This window comes from Lucilia sericata, unplaced genomic scaffold (genome assembly GCF_015586225.1).
Source record: "Lucilia sericata isolate MDLA Ls3-8-SP2 unplaced genomic scaffold, ASM1558622v1 Contig000033F_arrow, whole genome shotgun sequence".
Lineage (NCBI taxonomy): Eukaryota > Metazoa > Arthropoda > Insecta > Diptera > Calliphoridae > Lucilia > Lucilia sericata.
In genome coordinates, this window is record NW_023994071.1 from 970,389 (window position 1) to 994,088 (window position 23,700).

The following is a 23,700-nucleotide window of genomic DNA, read 5'->3' on the forward strand; positions in this document are numbered from 1 at the left end:
CAGTGTTGCCATACAAAACAACAGAAAACGTTACTGTTTGTTATCAAAACAATGCATATTTTATAAAAAAGAAGAAGACACTTGTAAATTTAATATGAAAATTAATGAAAACTTAAATTAAAAACAAAAATATTTATTTTGAAGTCTCCATAATTTATACTAATCAATAAATAAAACATTTTAATGTTTATATTTATAAAAATTGTATTAATTTTTTTGCATCAGCTGTTTACACTTTTGCATTTCGTGCTTAAGTTTAAACCACCTCCATTGGGAGCTTAAACTTGAAAACAAAATTAGCTAATCACCTAAAGATTGGCCCTAAGTGTTATTTTTTTACTTTTTTTTTTTTGAGCAGAAATAAAAGTGTTTTTTGACTTTTATTTTTTCGGGCAGGTTAGGATTATTTTTTCGATCATAAACAAAAGTTATTTTTTGATTTTTATTATTTTGAGCAAAAATAAAAGTTACTTTTAAATTTTTATTTTTCGAGCAGAAATAATTTTCTTTTTGACTTTTATTTCTTTGAGCAGAAATAAAAGTTCTTTTTCGAGCAGTTAAAAAGTTATTTTTTGATTATTGGAAAATAAACGATTCTATAGCGAAAATTTAATTTAGTTCACGACGATCAAAATTTTACACTTGATGTTGTTCTCCGATATTTTCTTGTGGTTGCTTTTGTTACTTAAAAATTCAAAAATAATTATTTTCGGTCTCTGTTATAGGTGAAGGGTATAATAATGTAATTATTAGGGTGTACTTTTTTTGTGTAGAATAAGAATGAACTAAAATGAAATAAATTTCACCAACAATGAAAGAAAAATATTAAAATATAAACAAAAACTTAAAATTTAGATTTTTTAAAACAGTAATATTCTTAAAAAACATTAAAAGAAAGATCAGAATGACGCGTGGAGTGTAAATTGCAGCTTGAAAGCGTGAAAAGATTGAAAAGCGTAAAACGCGTTGCCGCCTAAACGCGTGTTGTGTACTTCCACCTTTACACATGGGTTTTGCAGCAAAGAAACAATCATATCCCGATTTCATCAGAATTTTTAAAAGCAAAGGTCAAATTCTTTTATGCATATATAAAAATTTAATGTTTTTTAATAAATCATAGTACATACATACATATGTATCAAGAATGATAAAATAAAGATTATGCCTTGTGCATTATTTATCGTTAGATGACGTAGTTGTTCCCTTTTTAAGGTTTCCAAATATGTTTCATGTGTAGAAATAACAATTTCTTGAAAAACTCGAATCTGTATTATAAAAGTTGGTAACCCTGCAATTTAATTTTCTTTAACGGTATAGAAAAAAATATTACATCAGTTCTTGAAAAATATAAATAATTTTGCCTTAAATTTATTAAAATATACAATTAAAACAAGTAAGAGTGCTATATTCGGCTGTGCCAAATCTTATATACACTTCACCATAGTGTATTTAAAAATTAATTTTCCCGACTATATCATTATTATAACAATAGCAAAACATAATGAACAACAACAACGCTAAACGAAATAAACACCCAAAAAAAAAAACAAAATACACAAGGCAGTAAAACCAACAGACATCCAAACATACGAAACGAAATACAGAAAAAAACAAAATACACAACGCAATGAAACCAACAACATCCAAACATACGAAATTCAATACACCAAGAAAACAAAAACAATATACACAAGGCAATGAAACACACAGCCATCCAAACATACGAAACGAAATACTCAAAAAAAAAAAAAAACAAAATACAAAGGCAATGAATAAGCAGTGTTGTTGTTTATTTTCAGAGGTTGTCTCGAATTTTTGCTTATATCTCCGTTGTTTATGAACGGATTTTGCTGATTTTAAATAGGAAACTTCTCGAAAACATATCTGATAGAATTATTGGAGATTTGGATCCTGAAGATATCTGGGGTCTTCAGAAAACTGATTTCAACAGACGGACAGGCAGACAGACAGACGGACATGGCTTAATCGACTCCGCTATATATACTTTATGGGGTCGGAAAATTATATTTTAGAAATTACAAACGGAATGACAAACTTCTCACGAAGGTGAAGGGTATAAAAAATTATAAACAAGTGTAGTGAAGTGTGGTAAGAAGAGACGTGCCTAAAACTATATGTATGTATGTGTCCGGATTGTCGAGTTGCACTGTATATCATAATAAGCTGCATGTTGTTGGTTGTTTTCATGCACACAAATTCTCATTTATGTAAGCATGTCTGACAGAATTATTGAAAATTTGGATACCGGAGATATCTGGGGTCTTCAGAAAATTGATTTCAATGTACGTGGCTCAATCGGCTCCGCTATTTATAAGGATCCAGAATATATATACTATATAGGGTCGAAAAATTATATTAAAGAAATTACAAACGGAATGACAAGCTTATTATACCCTTCGTACGAACGGTATAAAAATGAAGAGTTGAAATAAAAGTACATAGTTCTCGGGAGTTTAAAAATAAATCTCGTGAAAATGTGTTGTATAACGAGAGAACTACATAAAATAGTGTGCAGGAATACAAAAAGTGCCTACCAGGTACACTAAACAAGTTTGGCAAACGAAAGTGGGCCAGGTAACGGGCGCAATACTAAGGATTGTTGATATCTAAATTGGCCTGATTTGTGCCCATAAAGTTGTGTTGTGGCTACCAAAGTGTGGCTAAAGAAAACAGCCTTCGCAACGTGTGCAATACGGGGGATAATTGATATCTGGAATGACCTGATTTGTGCCATTAAAGTTCTATTCTAAACGGATGAAGTTTGGCTAAAGACAGAGGACCTTACAAAGGGCGCAATGAGGAAGATGGTTGAAATGTATTTTTTGTGCAAAAAATATTATTTTTTTTACAAACTAAACATTTAAAATTTTTTTTATTATTAAAATTTTATTTTGTTTCAAATAAATAAAAACATATTTTGACAGAGAAGGTATGCAAATAAGAAAACAAAAAAATTATCAGCTGTTCGATTGCATATACCTGTTTAGTGTACACTGGTCCCTACGTTGGTCGACAATCCCGATTTTTAAAATATTTGCTTCCAAAATCCCAATTTTTAATCTCTCGGATTCCGTTTTTATCTAAAGACGTTGAAAATTTAAAAACTAAACGTAGTTGAAAACTTAGCCGGCTTACAGTCGATTTTAAGCCGCCGCCGACATATTTAGTGTCAGTCGCCGCCGCCGTTAATATTTGTCGGCGCAGGGCTCTCTTGCTGATACGTGTCATTTAAAAATTAATACTTAAAAACTTAAGGATTAAAAAATTAAAAAAAAACTCAAGGATTAATAAAATGCATACAGTTTTAACTAGAGGAAATGCCACAATTGCGTATACTTTATCAGTATTAGCCTGCTTAACATTTTGTTGTTTTGTTTCAACGGTATTTCTGGACTACAGAGTTAAATCTAATATTAATACAGCAAAGATTTTAGTGTAAGTAAAAGCACATAAAATAAATTTAATCTGTCCTGTAGTACAAACTTTTGTTGGAACTTTTAAAATGATGAGCATTGACCTGCGGAGTGCAAAAAAATTATATAAAAATAATGATACCTATAAACATTAAAATACAGATTTTTTTAATATAGAAAGTCGTTGAAAATTGGCAGCCGTAAATGCTTCCATGCAGCCAATTTTAGCTTCTTTCTACACGAATTCATACAAACCTATTGTAAAATCTGCTCACACAAGCCCACAGACACATCAAACTGTTGCAAGTAATTGAAAATTTTCAATTTTTTGGATTTGTGGATTGTCGAAAAAATGGTACCATGTACATTGAACAAGGAGAGTATTCGAGACTTTCTTTAAAAGTTGATTGCATGAATCTTTTGTTCTTCCTACTAAGGAAAATTTGGACGAAAAAATGTTGACGGATCGTCAACGTCGAAGTGCGGACGACCTTCCAAAAATATTGGTCCAACACCCACCTTAAAGTATTCCAATCGGTTCATAATCTCCAATATGACCGTTTGTCCGTCCGTCTGTGCGTCAGTGAAAACCTTGTGCGATGCTACATATAGCAATTACCAAGATAATTTTGTGAAATTTGGGACATACTCTTATATTGACCCAAGGACGAAGTCAGTCCATTATTTCACCTATCCCCCATATAACCGTACCCCCGAATAAACTTTTTGAGCTTAGAATTATGTTAAACATTTTAATATATCTACAAAAATTAGCACAACTTAGTTTTATATACATATCAGAGATGGGGGTAGTGCACTAATTTTTAACTATCACTAATAATTACTGGTAGTTTAAAATTATTCACTACTTTTATTTAAGTTCCCAGCAAAAAAAGACGTGCAAAAAAAGTAGTAAATGCATGGGTTGAACTGATAATGAACTGGTTCATATTTAGGAGAAACATGCATGATTTTAACATTAGCGTGTCATTGGCATGCATGTGTTCGTATTTGGAAAAATAGTTCGTCATTTAAATGAGTTCTTATAACCAATGAATATTCGATGATTCTCAAGCGAATTTTCATCGGTGCACTATATTTATTTAAAAATGCATTAATAATGGTATTTCGATTTAATTATCAATATTTAAATATTTTTTTTGCGTGATATTGATAAAAATAAAATAAGATAAAACATAACTAACTGATTTTTATTGGATTTAAATTCATGCAGAGGAAAAATACCCATTGTGTTTTAAAATCCGTTAAGCAGTCTTGTTTTTTTCCTTCTCTTATTAATGTTAAAATGGACTTAATATTACTAGATAGGTAGGTACCTACAAAAACAAAAATCTAATAAAAAATTAATGTCATTTTTAATATTTATTGTATGAAATGCACGTTTTCGTTAAATCTCCTAAGAGAATACCAAATTATAGTAAAATATTACAATTCCTATAGTGGACTTACATGAGTGAATTTGGGTGTATTTTTCATGCCTTCACTGATGAAAAACTTATTAGAATTTAGGCATGTATTTAAAACGCATTAAATAGAATACGTACAAAAGAAATCATGAAAATATCCCTTCTTCTTTAACAACTTCAAATTTTTTTTGCTGGGTTTAGTGATGAATTGAAAAATATACCTAAGCCTCAATCAACAATAGTGATCAGCATGCACTAAGTAAGGTGAAATCGTTAAGGCAGCTGATTTTTATTTGTTTATTAAAAAAGTGCTTGGGTTGTGTCTAAATAAATTAATTTATTTTTATTCTAAAAAAAAATTATATTTGTGTTTTCAAAGCAAAAAAAATTAAAATTTAAATTTATGAATTAAAATGTTCATAAAAAGTTTTCAAATAAGAAAACTCTGATGAAGAAGCATTAAAACATTGTCCTGCTGCAGATACAAGCTAAATGTAACGACGGTTTTATAGGTAATATTGTGAAATACACAAAAAATATTTCTTTCCAATGTTTAGAAATTTCATTTTGACAAAACCCAACTCTAGGCAACAAAAAATATTGTGTTTGTTGCCGAAACACTCTCACCTTACTTCATGATAGTGATAGTGATATTTAAAATTTTTAACTAAAAATATTTTAAAAATAGTTAAAACATTTGTTTTTACAGCCTAGTGAAATATTTGTTTCTACACTAAATAATTAGTTCAAAAAATATTCCTGCACTATTTTTTTTTCAACGGAGAAATGTTATACTAAATTGAAAGTTTAAGTTAATAGGTCAGTCTAGAAATGGTTCAAGTCAATGAATAAAACTTTCATTATTTACAAAGTTTCCAAGCTATTGCTTAATAAAATCATGCTTTAGCCACATCAACGCAGCTAAAGTGGCAATCGAGATACATAATCGACCTGTTAATTTATTTCTCCGAGGAGAGTCCACCATTCCATTCAAAGAAAATAATCGTTCTACTGGAACAGTTTTGGAATTCAGGTGTTTCATTTCTTTTTAAAGCATGAAAAAAGAGTAACTGCTTCTGTAGGGTCCATTAAAGTGTCATCGCTATCAAAATCTGTATTTTCCATTTTAATAGATGTAGCTTTTAAAGAATTTTATCATTTATTGTCTTAGAAATTCATTAATTTTCATTTAAAAAAATTAGTGCAAAGAAAATTATTGCAGCCTTTTGTTAGTGACTGTTCAAATTTTAAACTATTTGAGTGTAGAGCTTTTTTCTACACTATCACTAAATTGAGTTATAGCTAAAAAAATAAAATTATCACTAAAAAATATTAGTGATAAAAATATAAGCTTCACTACCACTAAGATGATGAAAATTAGTGAAAAATATATTTTTTGAAATAATATTTAGTGCTAGTGAAATATTGATTTAACTAAATATTTAGTGCACTACCCCCATCCCTGACACATATATATAAGTCTGGTTGATACTGCTCATTTTCGTAATCATCGGGATTTATTTGACCCTAGCCCCCATACAAAGTCCCCTTCAGAATATGTTTTGAAGGTCAATAATTTAACTTTAAACACTAGTATCTCGCATTATATCAGTTAATTTTGTATGAAAATTGCCACGCTCACCCAATCAAATCCGCCAATTTTTAGCATAAGATCGCTCCATAACAAGTCACATATTCATACAAATTTTGATCTTTCTAAGTAATTTTAATCAAGAGTTATGACTTTTTCATGCTAAACTTGTCTTTTATGAGATACAATGTAATTTACCATATAAATTAAAATTTATACTAATGTATATTTTTTCTGTTTGTTTAATTTTTCATATGAGTTTGTATAAAAAAACTCCTGAACTACATGAGTCTCCATCGAAAAAATTTCACTAGAATGGAGAAGAGAGTTTAGGTATCCTCATACCATGTGTTCAGCTCCACCACAATTTCCCAAGATTTTATGAAAATAAAACAAAATATTTGCAAATTTAATGAGACGTAGATCTCTCTGTATTTATTTATTATTATTATTTTACCTCGTAGAAGCAATAACGCCAAGAGCACGTAGTGCTTATGTTGACGATCAGAAAAGAAGTGTTTTTTAATTTACAAAACGTAGATTGGTGGCAAACAATATTTAGGTACCGTTAACGGTTTACTCGTTAGAATTTTCCAACAAAGTTGTAAATAAAGCGGAGCTTAATAAGATTCTAACGTTGCAAAAAATAGTATTTGCATATGTTATCAAAACAAGTGTAAACCATAAATCGAACTTGAACATTGCCGGCCACCTTGCAACACTAAAGAGTGTTGCAATTAACATTGAGATCTATATCTATAAATTTAAATTTATTTTTTTTTTTGTTAATATTTTTTTTTTTCATAAAACAAGTGATCAAAGGTATCACACCAGACTGGGCTGGTAAAATAATGGTTCCCATAGAACAAAGCCTATGGGATGTAGTTTTCCGCAGACTACATACTGCTCTCAAAGGGAGAATGGTTTTAAAGCAGACCATGAACTGGGTTCGTAGAAAAAGGGTTCCCATAGGACAAAGCCTATGGGATGTAGTTTTCCGCAGACTACATACTGCTCTCAAATGGAGAATGGTTTTAAGCAGACCATGAACTGGGCCCCTTAAAGAGGGGCATGGTCATAAATGACCCAACCACAAAGTGGTGTATTTAAATTTAGTATGTATAATAAGGTAGACGTAAATATATTCTTGTGAGCATTTTAAGTGATATTCAAACAAACGTTAAGAAGCGTTAGACCACGTAGTGTATTGTAAATTTGCGATATGTGATTCAAAGTCCCTAGGATTGGCTGGTCCTGTCAGAATCCAGCCAAATACAGTTTTTTGTGCCAATAACGACCCTAATATATTTTGCTGTACTTCCGGTAAAATTATACGATGATATAAATCCGCACCAATAAGAATATCTACAGGCCTGCTATCTAAAAGATTAGAATCCGCCAAACGAAGATTTGGCAATAACTTTTTAATATCGATATTTACGGAAGTTGAAGGCAAATTTCCTGAAATTTTTGGTAAAACAAATGCGTTTGTACTAAGGTTTACTGAAGAGTCTAAATCGGAACCAATTTCCACAGGACAATATTTAGAAACTCCAATAACTACATTATTGATGCCAGAAACTTGAGCGTGTGCAGAATGCGTGGGAAGTTTTAACCTTTTCCGTAATCGTTCAGAAATGTAAGAGCATTCCGAACCCGAATCAATTAAAGCGCGGACCTGATGCTTATTGTTATTATGAATTATATTTACCGTAGCTGTGCCTAATAGAACAGACTGGTTTTGACTAGTATGAAATACTTGTGAATTGGGCGTTACATTATTGGACGTATGTGATTGTTGGTAGTGGGAGTTAGTAGGTCGTAGAACCGCACCAGAGTTCTGTTCCGTAGAAACAGTAGGTCTTTCAACCACAGAATTTTCTAAATGTTGTAAATGAAGCATCGAGTGATGTCGATTATTGCATATATAACAATTATTATTGATTTTGCAACTTCTGGCGGTATGTGTCCTCGAAAGACAATTAGTGCAAAAGTTATGCTCATTCACCGTTGAAATTCTATCAGATATTGAAAGACTTTTAAAACGACGACAATTTCGCAAGTAGTGGGACTGATTAGGACATAAAATACAAGAAATTTTAACGGAAGAATTGTGAGATTGCAATGAAGATTCCATATTAGTGGAGTTTGTACCTTTAATTTCTTGAAGACATTGCAAAGTCAGAATTCTTTCCTTCAGAAAATTATCTAAATCTTTCCATGAAGATAAACTTAATTTGTCCTTAATGCCCTGTTCCCATAAAATAATTGTTGAACTAGGTAGACGTTGAATACACATAAACACGATAATTGGGTCCCAATTATCTGTAGGCACATTGTAAATAGAAAGTGCCGTAAGAAAACTATCGATTCCGCTCTGTAAGGTTTTGAGTGCTGTGATCGACTCCTTGTCAAAGGCAGGAAGACTAAATAAAAGCTTTAGTTGGTTATGCACCAACATACGAGGATTCTCATATGTATTCCTTAAATCGCGCCAAGCTAACTCAAAACTATTATTATTTAATGGATATCTTGAAACGATTGTTTTAGCTTCACCCTCGGTTTTCCGTATTAAATGGCAAAGACGTTCTATATTGCTAAGCCGCGAGCTATTAATGTAAATTGCGGTAAATAAATCCCTAAAAGCGGGCCATGAAACATAATCCCCTACGAAAGAGTCGATATCGCATGGAGGGAGCGTCAGATTATGCTCTGAATTATCGGAATTCAAATTCGCTGTTGGAGGTTCATTAGTTTTTGAAGCGGATTCCAATGTTCTTATTTTCTTAGAAATAGATCCTCCACATTCAATATATTCATAAGATGTGGCTTGATATTTTTCCGCTACCACTTTAAATTCACTAGACTCTAGAGTGTTAAGACATACTTCGTACGTCGAATTAACTTTGTCCCAAAGTCTTTCTAACTCCCGTTTCCGAATCTCCAACTTAAAAACGTCATGCAATTCATCATCTAAATTATCAAACCTCACGCGGTATGCAACGAGAGCATCCGATGCTCTAATAAACGCATTTAGTGACGTGACCGACATTTTTAATATTTAAAAATTGTAATAAAAATAGATGAATTAATAACTCGATATTAAACTACGAATTGACTACAAAATTTATATCAACAAACTTGATAATAGTCAAACTGACCGACCGTAGGGTACCCAATATAAGGGAAGAACAAGAATACACCGTAATGTATTTTGTTGGTAGAATTTACAGATGTAAATCTGTAAACAAACAAACGCACAAAAGAAAATGTAATGAAACACTAATTTATAATAAAATAAGATCAACAATATCGCTTTAAATTATTGTCCGTAAGATCAAAAGAATTTAAATATTTTTTGATATAAATTAAAGTTAAAATTAGTGCAAAATATCCACAAATACAACAAGTTAAACCAATTGAAAAATCACAAAAAATATGTGTGTGTGATCGCGAAACAACTATAGAATTTTTTATCACTTGCTCACAATTGAAATATATTTACGTACCTTATTTCGTAGAAATTTCGCAAAAATTAATAAATAATATATCTTCGGTGGACTGTATGTTTTCCAAGGGATGATGGAGTGAAGATGCCAAAAATCCGTATATGATACACAAAAATCCGGCTCGAAGGACCAAATGTTCAGCTCCACCACAATTTCCCAAGATTTTATGAAAATAAAACAAAATATTTGCAAATTTAATGAGACGTAGATCTCTCTGTATTTATTTATTATTATTATTTTACCTCGTAGAAGCAATAACGCCAAGAGCACGTAGTGCTTATGTTGACGATCAGAAAAGAAGTGTTTTTTAATTTACAAAACGTAGATTGGTGGCAAACAATATTTAGGTACCGTTAACGGTTTACTCGTTAGAATTTTCCAACAAAGTTGTAAATAAAGCGGAGCTTAATAAGATTCTAACGTTGCAAAAAATAGTATTTGCATATGTTATCAAAACAAGTGTAAACCATAAATCGAACTTGAACACCATGTATTTTTATAATTTTTAACGCGGGGCTGTCTGACCTATTGGACATTGAAATATATACTATGAAAGTGGATCTTTATAAATTATTCTATTTACAGGCAATATCTTTGGCTTTAATATGAAATCAAAAATTATGATGGACTTTAAGTAGTTTCAGAGTTATGGCCAATTATGTGTATGTACTTTGAGGAAATTTTAACACATTTTTCAATTTTCAAATCGCGATATTTTTACATTGGAATGAGTTTTAATTCGAAAAGTCAATGATACTTGCAACATATTATATGTGTGGTAAGTTTAATTAAAATCGGATATAGAAATCCGACTGCTGTCCGCTTTCACATGGATTCTCCCACAATAAAAAACATATTTTTAAAAATTTATATTTTACATTCTGACATAAAATACAAATGCCTTCAACTATTTTGGAAGTTTGTTTTATAATAAAACTACAAAAAAACAAGTAAGAGTGCTATATTCGGCTGTGCCGAATCTTATATACCCTTCACCATAGTGTATTTAAAAAATATAAATTTTATAAAATTTAAATTTATGTACCTATTTAATTTTCCCGATTATATCATTATTATAGCAATAGCAAAACAAAATGAACAACAACAACGCTAAACGAAATAAACACTCAAAAAACAAAATACACAAGGCAGTAAAACCAACAAACGAAACTGTACTCCAACAAACAAAAACAATATACACAAGGCAATGAAACACACAGCCATCCAAACATACAAAACTGAATACACCAAGAAACAAAAACAATATACACATGCCAATGAAACACACAGCATCCAAACATGTGAAACGAAATACTCAATGAATAAGCAGTGTTGTTGTTGTTGCTTATTAATCAAAGCATGAAAAAATTGTCTTTTTTAATGAAATTTTCAGAGGTTGTCTCGGATTTTTGCTTATATCTCCGTCATTTATGGACCGATTTTGCTGATTTTAAATAGCGATCTTCTCGAAAGCATGTCTAACAGAATTATTGAAGATTCGGATCTCGCCGATATCTGGGGTCCTCTAAAAACTGATTTCAACAGACAGACAGACGGACAGACATACAGACAGACAGACAGACAGACGGACATGGCTTAATCGACTCCGCTATCTATAAGGATCCAGAATATATATACTTTATAGGGTCGGAAAATTATATTATAGAAATTACAAACGGAATGACAAACTTATATATACCCTTCTCACGAAGGTGAAGGGTATAATTAACATCTCAAAAATTACATTTTTGTTATCATAATAAATTTTGTGGTACTAAATAAAAAAATGGATCTATAATACACTTAACGTACGATATCTTCAAAATGTAAAATAAATTTGCAGAATTGGAAATAATTTATGTATTCTATCTTTTAGAAAAAATGTTCCAGATTATGGCGCCTTGAGAGAAAAACACGACTTAGGATTTATCACATTTGATTTGGAAACTAACTTGACAAGTCTCTTTAATTGGAATGTAAAGCAGTTGTTCCTCTTTCTTACAGCGGAATATAGCACTGAAGATAATGTACTAAATCAAGTTGTTTTATGGGATAAAATCATACGTAGAGGCGAGAATGCTATATTAGATTTCAAAAATATGAATACAAAATATTACTTCTGGGACGATGGTAATGGTTTAAGGTAATTAATTTATTCATTAAAATTTATAATGCCATTTAAATCTTCGACTGTGAGGTTGTATTTTGATATACATATGTACGTTGTGCATTGTTTTTGGAAAATACATTTTTAATTAATAATAGAAGAAAATATTTGTTAAAATATTTCTTTTATTTTGGAGACATTTATAAAAGCTCTAGTTAATGATTTTTTCATTTGGATCTGAAAAAAATAGAATTTTTGACGTTACAGGGATTTGCTTCTTCCCAAATTACATTATAGGATTTATAAAAAGTATTGAGCTTTTGAAAAATTTAAAATTTCTATTAATTTTAAGCCCTTAATCTATAGCATATCATATACGGTAAGTGACTTAAAATATGATAACTTAAGAAAATAATTTAAATGCCGTAAAGTATGTACGTACTTTTCCGATATAAGTTAGACAGTATAACGCAAAAAATAACAAGAAAAGAATCGCTGTAATTTTTTACAACAATAACATCAAGCTACATATGTTCACAGAGGAGTTCCGTGTAAATCCAACAAAATTGCTTGGAATATTATATTATTACATTGCACATTCGGTCCACTTTCTCTGTTATTTGTCAAATGAGTTCAATATAAGAGTCTTGAAAGTTATTACAGACAATGATTGAAGTTCCTCTATACATCCATGTACTTCTACATTACTCAGGATTATGACTGATATTCACTAGCCTACTCACAGTAAAGTTTTTCATATCTGATCCACTAATATTGTGTTCAATCCCACCTAATGAGGAAATATTCTGTTCTCCGTTAAATCTGAACTAAATATCTAAGGATCAGACATGAAAATCTCTACTATGAAAAATTTAGTAAAGAGCAGTCATAATTCTGAGTATTGCAGAGGTCCATAGAGACATAGAGCAGCTTAAGTCATGGTCTGGAGTAACTTTTCAGTTAAAAATGAAAACTAAAAATTAAAATTTTTTCAAAATCATTTGTAATTTTCTCAATTTCATTTGAAAGTTCCCTACCATAGAATATTACCTTAGAAGGCCAACTCTCCTGGAAAAAACCTAACTCAGCTGTCAAAAAAACCTAACTCTGAATATGTATTAGTAAGATTTTCTTTAGAAGTGTTAGTGTATAAAAGCTTTTTAACAGCGTTTAAATATGCAGCACTAGCACCACCTCTCTTGTATATGACTATAAAATAAATATGAAACTTTATCATTTTTGTATCACTTTGCTACTAAAAATTGCAGTCATATATATTCGTATTAATATAAAAATTGCAACTCGTGTTTGCAATTTCTAGTAGCAGGCAGACATAATTGCAGGCCAACACAAATATATTTTTGTGCTTTAGCAGCGCACACTCAAATTTGTTAAACTAATATGGCGAGTATTGATGTTATTTTTGTTTGCGTTTAGTTTTTCCTAGCAGCAATGTAACTTTATTTTGGTTTTGCTACTGCCAGTTGTAGTTTTATTTATTATTTTTTTGGCAATATTCACAGTTTTATGACATTTCATGAGCTTAAATTCAATATTACACTTCACATTTGTACGCATGTATGTATGTACGCATGTATGTATGTATGTATGTATGTATGTATGTATGTATGTATGTATGTATGTATGTATGTATGTATGTATGTATGTATGTATGTATGTATGTATGTATGTATGTATGTATGTATGTATGTATGTATGTATGTATGTATGTATGTATGTATGTATGTATGTATGTATGTATGTATGTATGTATGTATGTATGTATGTATGTATGTATGTATGTATGTATGTATGTATGTCTGTATGTCTGTATGTATGTATGTATGTATGTCTGTATGTATGTATGTATGTATGTATGTATGTATGTATGTCTGTATGTATGTCTGTATGTCTGTCTGTCTGTCTGTCTGTCTGTCTGTCGTCTGTCTTCTGTCTGTCTGTCTGTTGTCTGTCTGTCTGTCTGTCTGTCGTCTGTATGTCTGTGTCTGTCTGTTGTCTGTCTGCCTGTCTGTCTGTCTGTCTGTCTGTCTGCTGTCTGTCTGTCTGTCTGTCTCTGTCTCTTTCTTCTCCTCCTCTCTCGCTGCTCTTCGCCCTCTCCTCTCCTGTCCTGCTTGCCCTCTTCCTTCTTCCCCTCTCGTTTCCCTCTCCTCCTCGTTTCTGTCTGCTCTCCTCCCTCCCGCCCCTCCTCCTTGCTCTTTGTTTTTTTTTTTTCCTTCCTGTTTTCCCCCCTCCTCTTCCCTCCCTTTCTTCCCCCCCTCTCTCCTCCTCTTCCCCCTTTTAGCAGTGTGATTTGAATAATTGTAAAGTAAGCTCATTAAATTCAACAAAAATATTTTAATTATGTGTTCACCCTGTTTTTATACAATGTGATTATAAATTTATTAATTTCTACAACAAAAAATTTTTAAAACTATCATTTGGTTATAAAATTGTTATAAGTATAAGAATATTATCTTACAACTACATTGCTCAAAAATGTTTATTCATTAGAACAAAATAATAAAAACATCTAAACGCTTTTAATTTGAGTTGTGTTTTATGGGGTAGCCATATTTTCAATAACATATACATATTTATTTAATACATATGGAGGTTCCAAGCCCCCTAATAAAAGTCTGCCCATTTTTTTCCCAATGTTCATAATGAAGTTAAAGTTTTTCGTCAAAATTAGAAGATTCTGACTCTAATAGTTTCCGAGAAAAACGATTTCTGTATTTAATTCATATGGGAGGTGCCACTATGTATATTTTACAAACTATTTTTTATGTTGCGAAAAATAATTATCCTTAATTAGAGATTGTGGTAACACTGTTTATTCATAAAATAAAATATAAGAAAACAATAAATAAATTTGCAGCTAGCAGTTGCAAAACAAAATTTAATTGCTGCTAGGAAAAACTCAGCGCAAATAAAAATATCATTAATACTAGCCATATTAGTTTGACAGATTTGAGTGTGCGCTAGAGTGGGTCGGACAAAAAAAAGTTGTGTCAGTCACCCCCTAGGATTAAAGATATGTTAATAACATTTCCAAAAATATAAAAAATATTTTTTTGCCACGCCTAGAAATACCGCCCTTTTTGTTTTTTATATATTACGCCGCCATTTTAAGTCCGATCGTAACATGTCATATATCAATATTTATGGCTTGACTGTAGCTATATTTCACTCTTAGAAAATTTTTTCTGATATCTCGGATCCTTCCCCAAAATCTAAAATTGTGGCTATACTGGAATAAAGTACATTGAATTATATGAACTATTAGCTTTTAAAATTCTCACTTTTATGCAAAAACACCTATTTTATAGATATTTAAAAATGTTCAAGTATTTACCAACCGTTCTCACAACAAACAATTAATTTGCCAGGAAAAACAGTCTAAAAAATTTTTTTAATGAACTATATAAAACAGAAATCCTTTTAATTTTTTCAGTTATAAACCATTTCAGATCCAACTTCCTTTCAAAATAAAAGAAAGTTAACTACATATATCCTACAGCAATATAGTGGTTTAGCTATGTCCGTCCTACTGCCAGTCCATGTAAACCTTGTTGTCAAACTACAAATCGCAATTTTCCAGATAATTTGATGAAAATAGGCTCAAATATTTCATTTTACCAAAGGACGAAGTTGTTTGAAGATGGATTAAATCGGAGCCTTTAATTGTGGCTTGCCGTTATTTCCCTCTTAAACACTACCATTATCATAAAATTCTGCATATCTAACTCCTATATGAACATAAATCCCTCCACTAAATTTTGTTGGGATCGGTCTATAATTGATCCTAGCTCCCATATATAGGCTCTTTCAGAAAATCAGTTTTTCATCAATAAATTGCTTTAAAAGTAGTGGACAAATTTCTATATAAATGCTTTATTAAAAAAGAAATCACATTTTAGATATACTCATAACTCCCGACAAATATTTTTGTACACCACTATAGTGGTGTACAAAAATATTGGTCCTACACTCACCTTAAAGTATACCGATCTATTCAGAATCATTTTTTGAGTCGATTAAGACATGTCCGTCCGTCTGTCCGGCTGGCTGGCTGTCCATCTAAACCTTGTGCGCAAGGTACAGGCCGCAATTTTCAAGATAATTTGATGAAACTTGGACCAAGCATGTTTTTGGGCACAGGGACGAAGCCCAAATTCGGTCCATTATTTCACCAAGCCCCCATACAACCGTACCTCCCGATTTTGGCTTTTTATGCCATAATTACGTCAAATATACTATTATCTCTCTAAAAATTAACACAAATAAGTTTTATATAAGTATAAATGACACTGCAGATTTCCGTAATGATCGGCCCTTATTTGACCCTAGCCCCCATACAAACCCCTCTTCAAAAAATGTCTTAGACGTCTAAAATTGACTTGTAACCGTTTGTATCGCAATGAAACAAAACTAACTGTTATTTAAAAATATATCCTTTTCCCAAATTTAATAAGGATTGGCCCATATTTGACCTATACTCCTATATAAAGCCTCATTTAGAAAATTTTGATTTTTATCAATAACTTGCTTAAATACTTTGGAATTAAGGTAAAATTCAATATAAAAGTTTTTTTATGAAAAATAAAAATTTAAAAAATATAATCATGGTGTAGGATATTATATGGTCGACCATGCCCGACTATACTTTCCTACTTGTTTTTTATTAGTTTTTATTTCAAGAACTTCTTTAAAAATATATAACTATTTAAGAAAAGTTAATATATCTTTAAATAAATTTATTACATTTTATAAAAATTAGTATAAACATTTTTGAAAATTAAAAAAAAAAACGAGAAACATGCAAGTAATTGTATGGTAAAAACATGAAATATTTTTATAAACTCCTTAATTTTTCATCGATTTTTATAAAATAAAATGTTTAGTTTTTATGTACCTACGTGATTTTGTTATTAATGAATAAAATTAAATGCTGAATAAAATTATCTTTCTTGTGTTAAGATAGGGGGCAGAATGAAATTTTTGTATTGTAAATTAATTTGAAAAAATAGTTTTCGACCATATCCCTAGCAAATTAATTGTTTGTAGTTAGAACTATACAGGTAGTTTTAAATACCTGTAAAATAGCTGTTTATGCATAAAAGTGAGCATTTTAGAAGCAAAGAGCTCATGTAATTAAATGTAATTTATTACAGTATAGCCACAATTTTAGATTTTGGGGAAGGATCCGAGATATCAGAAGTCGAGTATAGAATATGATGTCGAATTAAAAAATTGTCAGAGGGTGAAATATAGCTACAGTCAAGCCATAAATATTGATATATTATATGTTACAATCGGACTTAAAATGGCGACGTTATATATAAAAAACAAAAAGGGCGGTATTTCTAGGCGTGGCAAAAAAATATTTTTTATATTTTTTGAAATGTTATTAACATATCTTTAATCGTAGGGGGTGACTGACTCAACTTTTTTTTTCGACCCACCCTAGTGTGCGCTGCTATAGCACAAAAATATATTTTTTTTCTTGTACAACAAACAAGAGATTAATACTGTTCATTCGTGCTGCTAGAGATTGCAGTGTAACGTCGCAATTTTTCTAGTTAAACATAAAAACAGAACGGCAATATTTAGTAGCAATGTTCTTTAAATCTGAAAAAGTTTAAATATTTTTAGTATGACGATTGATAAAAATGTGTATTTTGCGGCAAATGCTGACTAATATATTAGTAAAAGTAAACACTGCTTTTTAACACACATACAATGCCCACATGGTTGTATAAAATAAGTCGAAATAATATTACAATGTTTTTATTGCATTAATTTTCTTATATTAATACATTTTAAATTGTAGATTGCATTTATAAAAAATGCTACTTTGCACCTTCAATTTGAAATTAGAAAAACAAAAAATGAAATGTCAAATAATTAAAAAATTTAATTTTTTGGTTTGTGAAAATTAAAAAGATTTTGATAAACAAATTATATTAAAATAATTGTAAAAAATAAAAAATGTGTGTTTGTATTAAAAAATTTGTGTACGAATCGTTTTTTTTTTGTGCGAATTTTGGAATTAAAATATTGAATATTTGTTGTTGTAGCTTTGTGTTGAATTCACACAGAACATGTAAGTGTGAAGAGACAAAGCTCTTTTATTCGTGGTAAAGTTTGAGTTGGCTATCTATATCATCTATGTTTCCTACATAGATAATACACATAGATTGCCAACTCAAGCTTTACCACGAAAAAAAGAGCTTTCTCTCTTCACACTTACATGTTCTGTGTGAATTCAACACAAAGCTACAACAACAAATATTCAATATTTCAGGTCCAAAACTTGCACAAAAAACGATTCGGACACAATTTTTATAACACAAACACACATTATTTATTTTTTTACAATTGTTATAATATATTTTCATTATCGAAATCTTTTTAATTTTCACAAACCAAAAAATTATTTTTTCAATTGTTTGACATTTAATTTTTTGTTTTTCTAATTTCAAATTGAAGGTGCAGAGTAGCATTTCTTAGTAGTAAACAAATTTATGATAATCCAAGAAATTAAAGAATTTTACATTTTAACAAATATAGAATGCATGAAAAATATTATCATGCTTTTATAAATGCAATCTACAATTTAAAATGTATCAATCAAAATCTATCAACTATGTTAGTGTATAAAAAGTTTATACACTAACACTTCTAAAGAAAATCCTACTAATACATATTTAGAGTTAGGTTTTTTTTGACAGCTGAGTTAGGGTTTTTCTGGGAGAGTTGGCCTTCTACGGTAATATTCTATGGTTTCCTACATAGATAATACATATAGATAGTCAACTCAAGCTTTACCACGAAAAAAGCGTTCTCTCTTCACACTTACCTGTTCTGTGTAAATTCAACACCAAACTACAACAACAAATATTCAATCATAGAATATTACCGTAGAAGGCCAACTCTCCCGGAAAAAATCTAACTCAGCTGTCAAAAAAACCTAACTCTAAATATGTATTAGTAAGATTTTCTTTAAAAGTGTTAGTGTATAAAAGCTTTTTACCACACATAAAATGCCCACATAGTTGCATAAAATCGGTCGAAATAATAGTACAATGTTTTTATAGCATTAAATTTCTTATATTATTACATTTTAAATTTTAGATTGCATTTATAAAAGTATGATAATATTTTTCATGCATTTTAAATTTGCTAAAATGTAAATTTTTTTATTTTTTTGATTTTCATAAATTTGTTTGCTACTAAAAAATGCTAATGAAATGTCAAATAATTAAAAAATGTAATTTTTTGGTTTGTGAAAATTAAAAAGATTTTGATGAAGATATTATATTAAAATAATTGTAAAAAAATAAAAAATGTGTTATAAAATTTGTGTCCGAATCGTTTTTTTGTGCGAATTTTGGAATTAAAATATTGAATATTTGTTGTTGTAGCTTTGTGTTGAATTCACACAGAACATGTAAGTGTGAAGAGAGAAAGCTCTTTTATTCGTGGTAAAGCTTGAGTTGGCTATCTATGTCATCTATGTATTCAATATTCAAGTCAAAAATTCGCACAAAAAAAAAAAAAAAAAAAAAACGATTTGGACACAATTTTTATAACACGAACACACATTACTATTTTTTTTTTACAATTATTTTAATATAGTATTTTCTTTATCAAACTCTTTAATTTTCACAAACCCAAAAATTATTTTTTTAATTATTTGACATTTCATTAGCATTTTTTAGTAGCAAACAAATTTATGAAAATTTGCTCAAGTTTAAACCACCTCCATTGGGCGCTTTAACAAAATTAACTAATTGAGTATGTACTCAAAAACAACTTTCGAGGATTAATTTTAATTTAATCGCTAATCTTTCACCTAAAGATTGGCCCTTAAAATCCAATTTCTCGTTCAACCCAAACACTCTTCTCGAACAAACATTCCTGTAATGTTCAAAGTTCATCACCGCCTAATCCTCATAGAACATCACGATCAGAACGTCAGACCCTACCAAAGCCATCGAATATTAGTATAACGCCTACAGAATCCCATGTTCAAATACGCCCGTCACTACCAGATGCGCCCAGTAGACCCACAACATCAACTACTCCTCAAACACTTAGAAGATCAACCAGGATCCGTAAACAACGATTAATATATTCCCCATAAACAACAGTGATGCGCAGGAAGAAAATCGCAAACTAAAAAAACACATTGGCACCATTTAAATATTATTGTCATAGTCAGCGTTGCCACTTTGGTCCAATTGGACCAAAATTGGTAGTTTCAAATCTCTGAAATGACTTTTGGTAGTTTGGTTGGTAGGTTTAATTTTTGGTCCAAATTTGGTAGGAAGAGATAATTTTGATCTCATGCATATGAATTTATAAACATTTCTGATCTTGTTATTGCAAAGTAATAAGAATTTTAATAAATACGTCAATCTTAAGTTTATCCTTGTTAAGTTTATATTGTTTGTTCTAAGAAAATATTAAGTTTCTATGTATTTCAACATTTCTGATTCATGAATGTTAGTAAGTTAGTTAGTTTGAAATGAGGATGTTCCATAAAGTCCGAAGGAATACTCCTAGGCCTGCATCGGTCCCGTTGTGAACTTCCTAACCAATTCCTCAGGTGGGAATCAAACGCACGACGTCAGGTCTGGCTATAACATAAACCACTAACCTACTGTAGGCCACACTAATTCTTTTTTTTTTCTAAGAAACCAGATACATGAATGAATATATAATTTGGTGGGTCTACTACTTTACAAACGGAATCACAAAATTAATATACCCCAATCTTTTTTGATGGGTATAAAAATATTATATATTTTTTCTAGGTTCTTATTAGATTCTAAGACGATATAGCCATGTCCGCCCGTCTGTCTGTTGAAACAGTTTTTTAAGAATCGAAATCTATGTCGATTGGTCCACAATTGATCCTATTTCAGCCATATAGCCCCTTTTCAGGAAAATAATTTTATTATCAATAAATAGCAAATTAGTTAACCGTAGTATAATAAAAGGATTTATCCATAAAGTCCTCAATTTATACGATAGATGCTGATTGTGGATATACATATAAGATTCGTCATAACCGAATATAATACTATTACTATTTTCTCGGGAATGATATTAGTACAAATTTTGTCGAAAACAGCAATTATGTATTTCATAAAAGTATTTGGAAATTTTGTCTAATTACGTAAAAGTAAACCATTGACTCTTTGGAACAATTCATTGTTTGATATTACATATTAGTTTTAAAAATAATGAAACTCTAAACAGAAGCAATTGTCCCTAAGGAAAAATTTGGTAGTTTTTGGAACGTTTTGGTAGTTTTTTGTCGGAACTTTGGTAAGAAAAATAAATTGTGAGTGGCAACGCTGGTCATAGTGTAAGCTTTAAACTTCGCGTTATTATAAGAAACTCGTTTTTGTATTGAAGTACTATTGAATCTAAGAATTAATAAATGAAATTTAATTATTAAAGTAATTGTTTAAATCCGCACACATGCAAGAGACATAAAAAGCCATTTTCAAAATTACAAAAAGCAACATGTTAATGGAGCATCGAGTAAGCGGCTGGAGTGAGAAACATAGAAAACAACTAAATGCCTGGGTTCAAATCCTGACTGAGGAATTTTTTTTTTGCAATTTGTAACAGAGTATAGAAACTATTCGCAAAGTTTTTGTAATCAAATTAGTAACCATTTATTAATTTGATAAAGGTAGTAAGTACATATTATTTGAACCTCGTCGAACAAAAATAATTAGTTATTCACCCCAAGAGTAATTAGTTTCAAATATTACTTTCTAGCTTACTAGGTAATGAAAGGTTTTGCTGGGCAGATTCAAGTGACCACATTTTATTTCGTGTTTTGGTATTATTTATGTTGTTTTTTTTCTCATTTTTGCAAGTTTTTAGCAGAAATTGTAAAAGAAAACAAAATTAAGTAATTAAAAATACTTTCTTTTTGCCAGAACTTAGTTTACAACCATAATTATAATTACATGATACAAATTATGTATAACGAAAAATGCAAAAGAACTTCTACCGCCAAAACAAATGTGAAAAATAGCAATTATTATAAAGTTATCGGAAAACAATTCCAGAAAATTCGAATAAACTTTATATAAAATATTTTTTTTAGTTAAATCACATTTGCAGTTTTACAATTGAGATTTCACTGAAATATTTATTTTATATCATACATGGGAATTTTTCATTAAACATTAAAATTTCATTACCATTTATAGAAAAAATTGTAATGAAAAATATTTTAAGTACCATTTAATGAAAATTATATTTTTTTCATTATAACTTTTTTTGATAATGGTAATGAATTTGATAATGAATTTTCAAAAACGAATTTAATTAGTATTTATAATTGTCGAAAAATATATTAAGGAAATTTTTTCGAAGATTCGAGGTTTGAAAGCTTTTAAAACCAGTTCCCGTAGCCCAAATTGGCAAATTGCAGGCATAAGTACATCTGATGACAATACAATAATATGTTCGAATATTCGAAATTAAGTTCGAAAATTCGAAGTTATTTTCGAAAATTTTTTTATGTTTTTAAATTAATCTCTGTGTCATAAAACCTAAAAAAAAATTTCGAAAATTCGAACTCGTGTTCGAAAAACTTTTAAAGCTGTTAAAACTAGTTCTTCTAGTCCGAATGTGCTGAAATTTGGCATACATAATTTCACCCAATGACAATACATTATAATGTTCGGATATTCGAAATTAATTTCGAAATTCGAACTAATGTTCGAAAATTTTTAAAATATATTGAATAATGGTAATGAAAATTTATTCTTATATAATTACTAATGAAATCGTTTCATTAAAAACCATTACCATTAGACAAAATAATGCTAATGAAAAAAAAAAAATAATTATAATTTTTTTCAATTTAATGCTAATGAAATCGTCAATTAATTAGTCGATATAATTAACTACTCCCATGTATGTTTTATATATATTTTTTTAATTTCTTAAAAATATTTAAAAGAAGTTTATTTATTAATTTTTATTCATCTTCTATTTACTTTAAATATCCATCAATAATATATTTTTTTTATTTTAAGGAACAACAAAAATGTAACACTCTACCTTTCATGGAATATAATCCCGAATGCCGGAGTTTTACCTACAGTGATGTCATTAGATTCTCATCAGTTCAAATTCCCCTCAGAGTATGCATCAGCCTTAATATAATTATGTTTCGTATTTTTTATATTCCATAACAGTGTGAGTTTCTTAGCAACACGTATAAATTACATCAAATAAAACAATTTAAAAAATAAATCATTTGTGTCACAGATGAAAAAGTCTCCCGTTATTTATTCACAATATCAAATAAAACACTCGGAGTGCTGTTTTAATTGTCCAATTCACAATCGGCGTTAAAGCGTTATATCGTTATAATTTTTTTTATATTGGTTTGCAGTGTGACCATGACTCAAAAAATATTGCGACTAAATCCCATCCAAAATAATGCTAGAAAAAATGCTAAATTAATTTTAAAATGCCAAAAAAAATGCTTAAAATTTTTAAGTCTTTTCATATTAATTTGTAAGTGTAATTCATTGTAATTTATAACAAGTAAGAAAGTATATTCTGCCGTGGTTGACCAACTACCCCA

General features: G+C 29.9%; 1 protein-coding gene across 1 annotated transcript; it reads left to right on the forward strand.

Annotated features, from left to right (window-relative positions):
• The first annotated feature begins 3,168 nt into the window (after positions 1-3,168).
• LOC119612075 (signal peptidase complex subunit 3) lies at positions 3,169-23,386 on the forward strand. The gene is made up of 3 exons (XM_037967796.1): positions 3,169-3,456; positions 11,838-12,104; positions 23,144-23,386. The coding sequence occupies exons 1-3, from the start codon at positions 3,314-3,316 to the stop codon at positions 23,271-23,273; spliced, it is 540 nt and encodes a 179-aa protein (XP_037823724.1). The 5' UTR covers positions 3,169-3,313; the 3' UTR covers positions 23,274-23,386.
• The last annotated feature ends 314 nt before the right edge of the window (positions 23,387-23,700 follow it).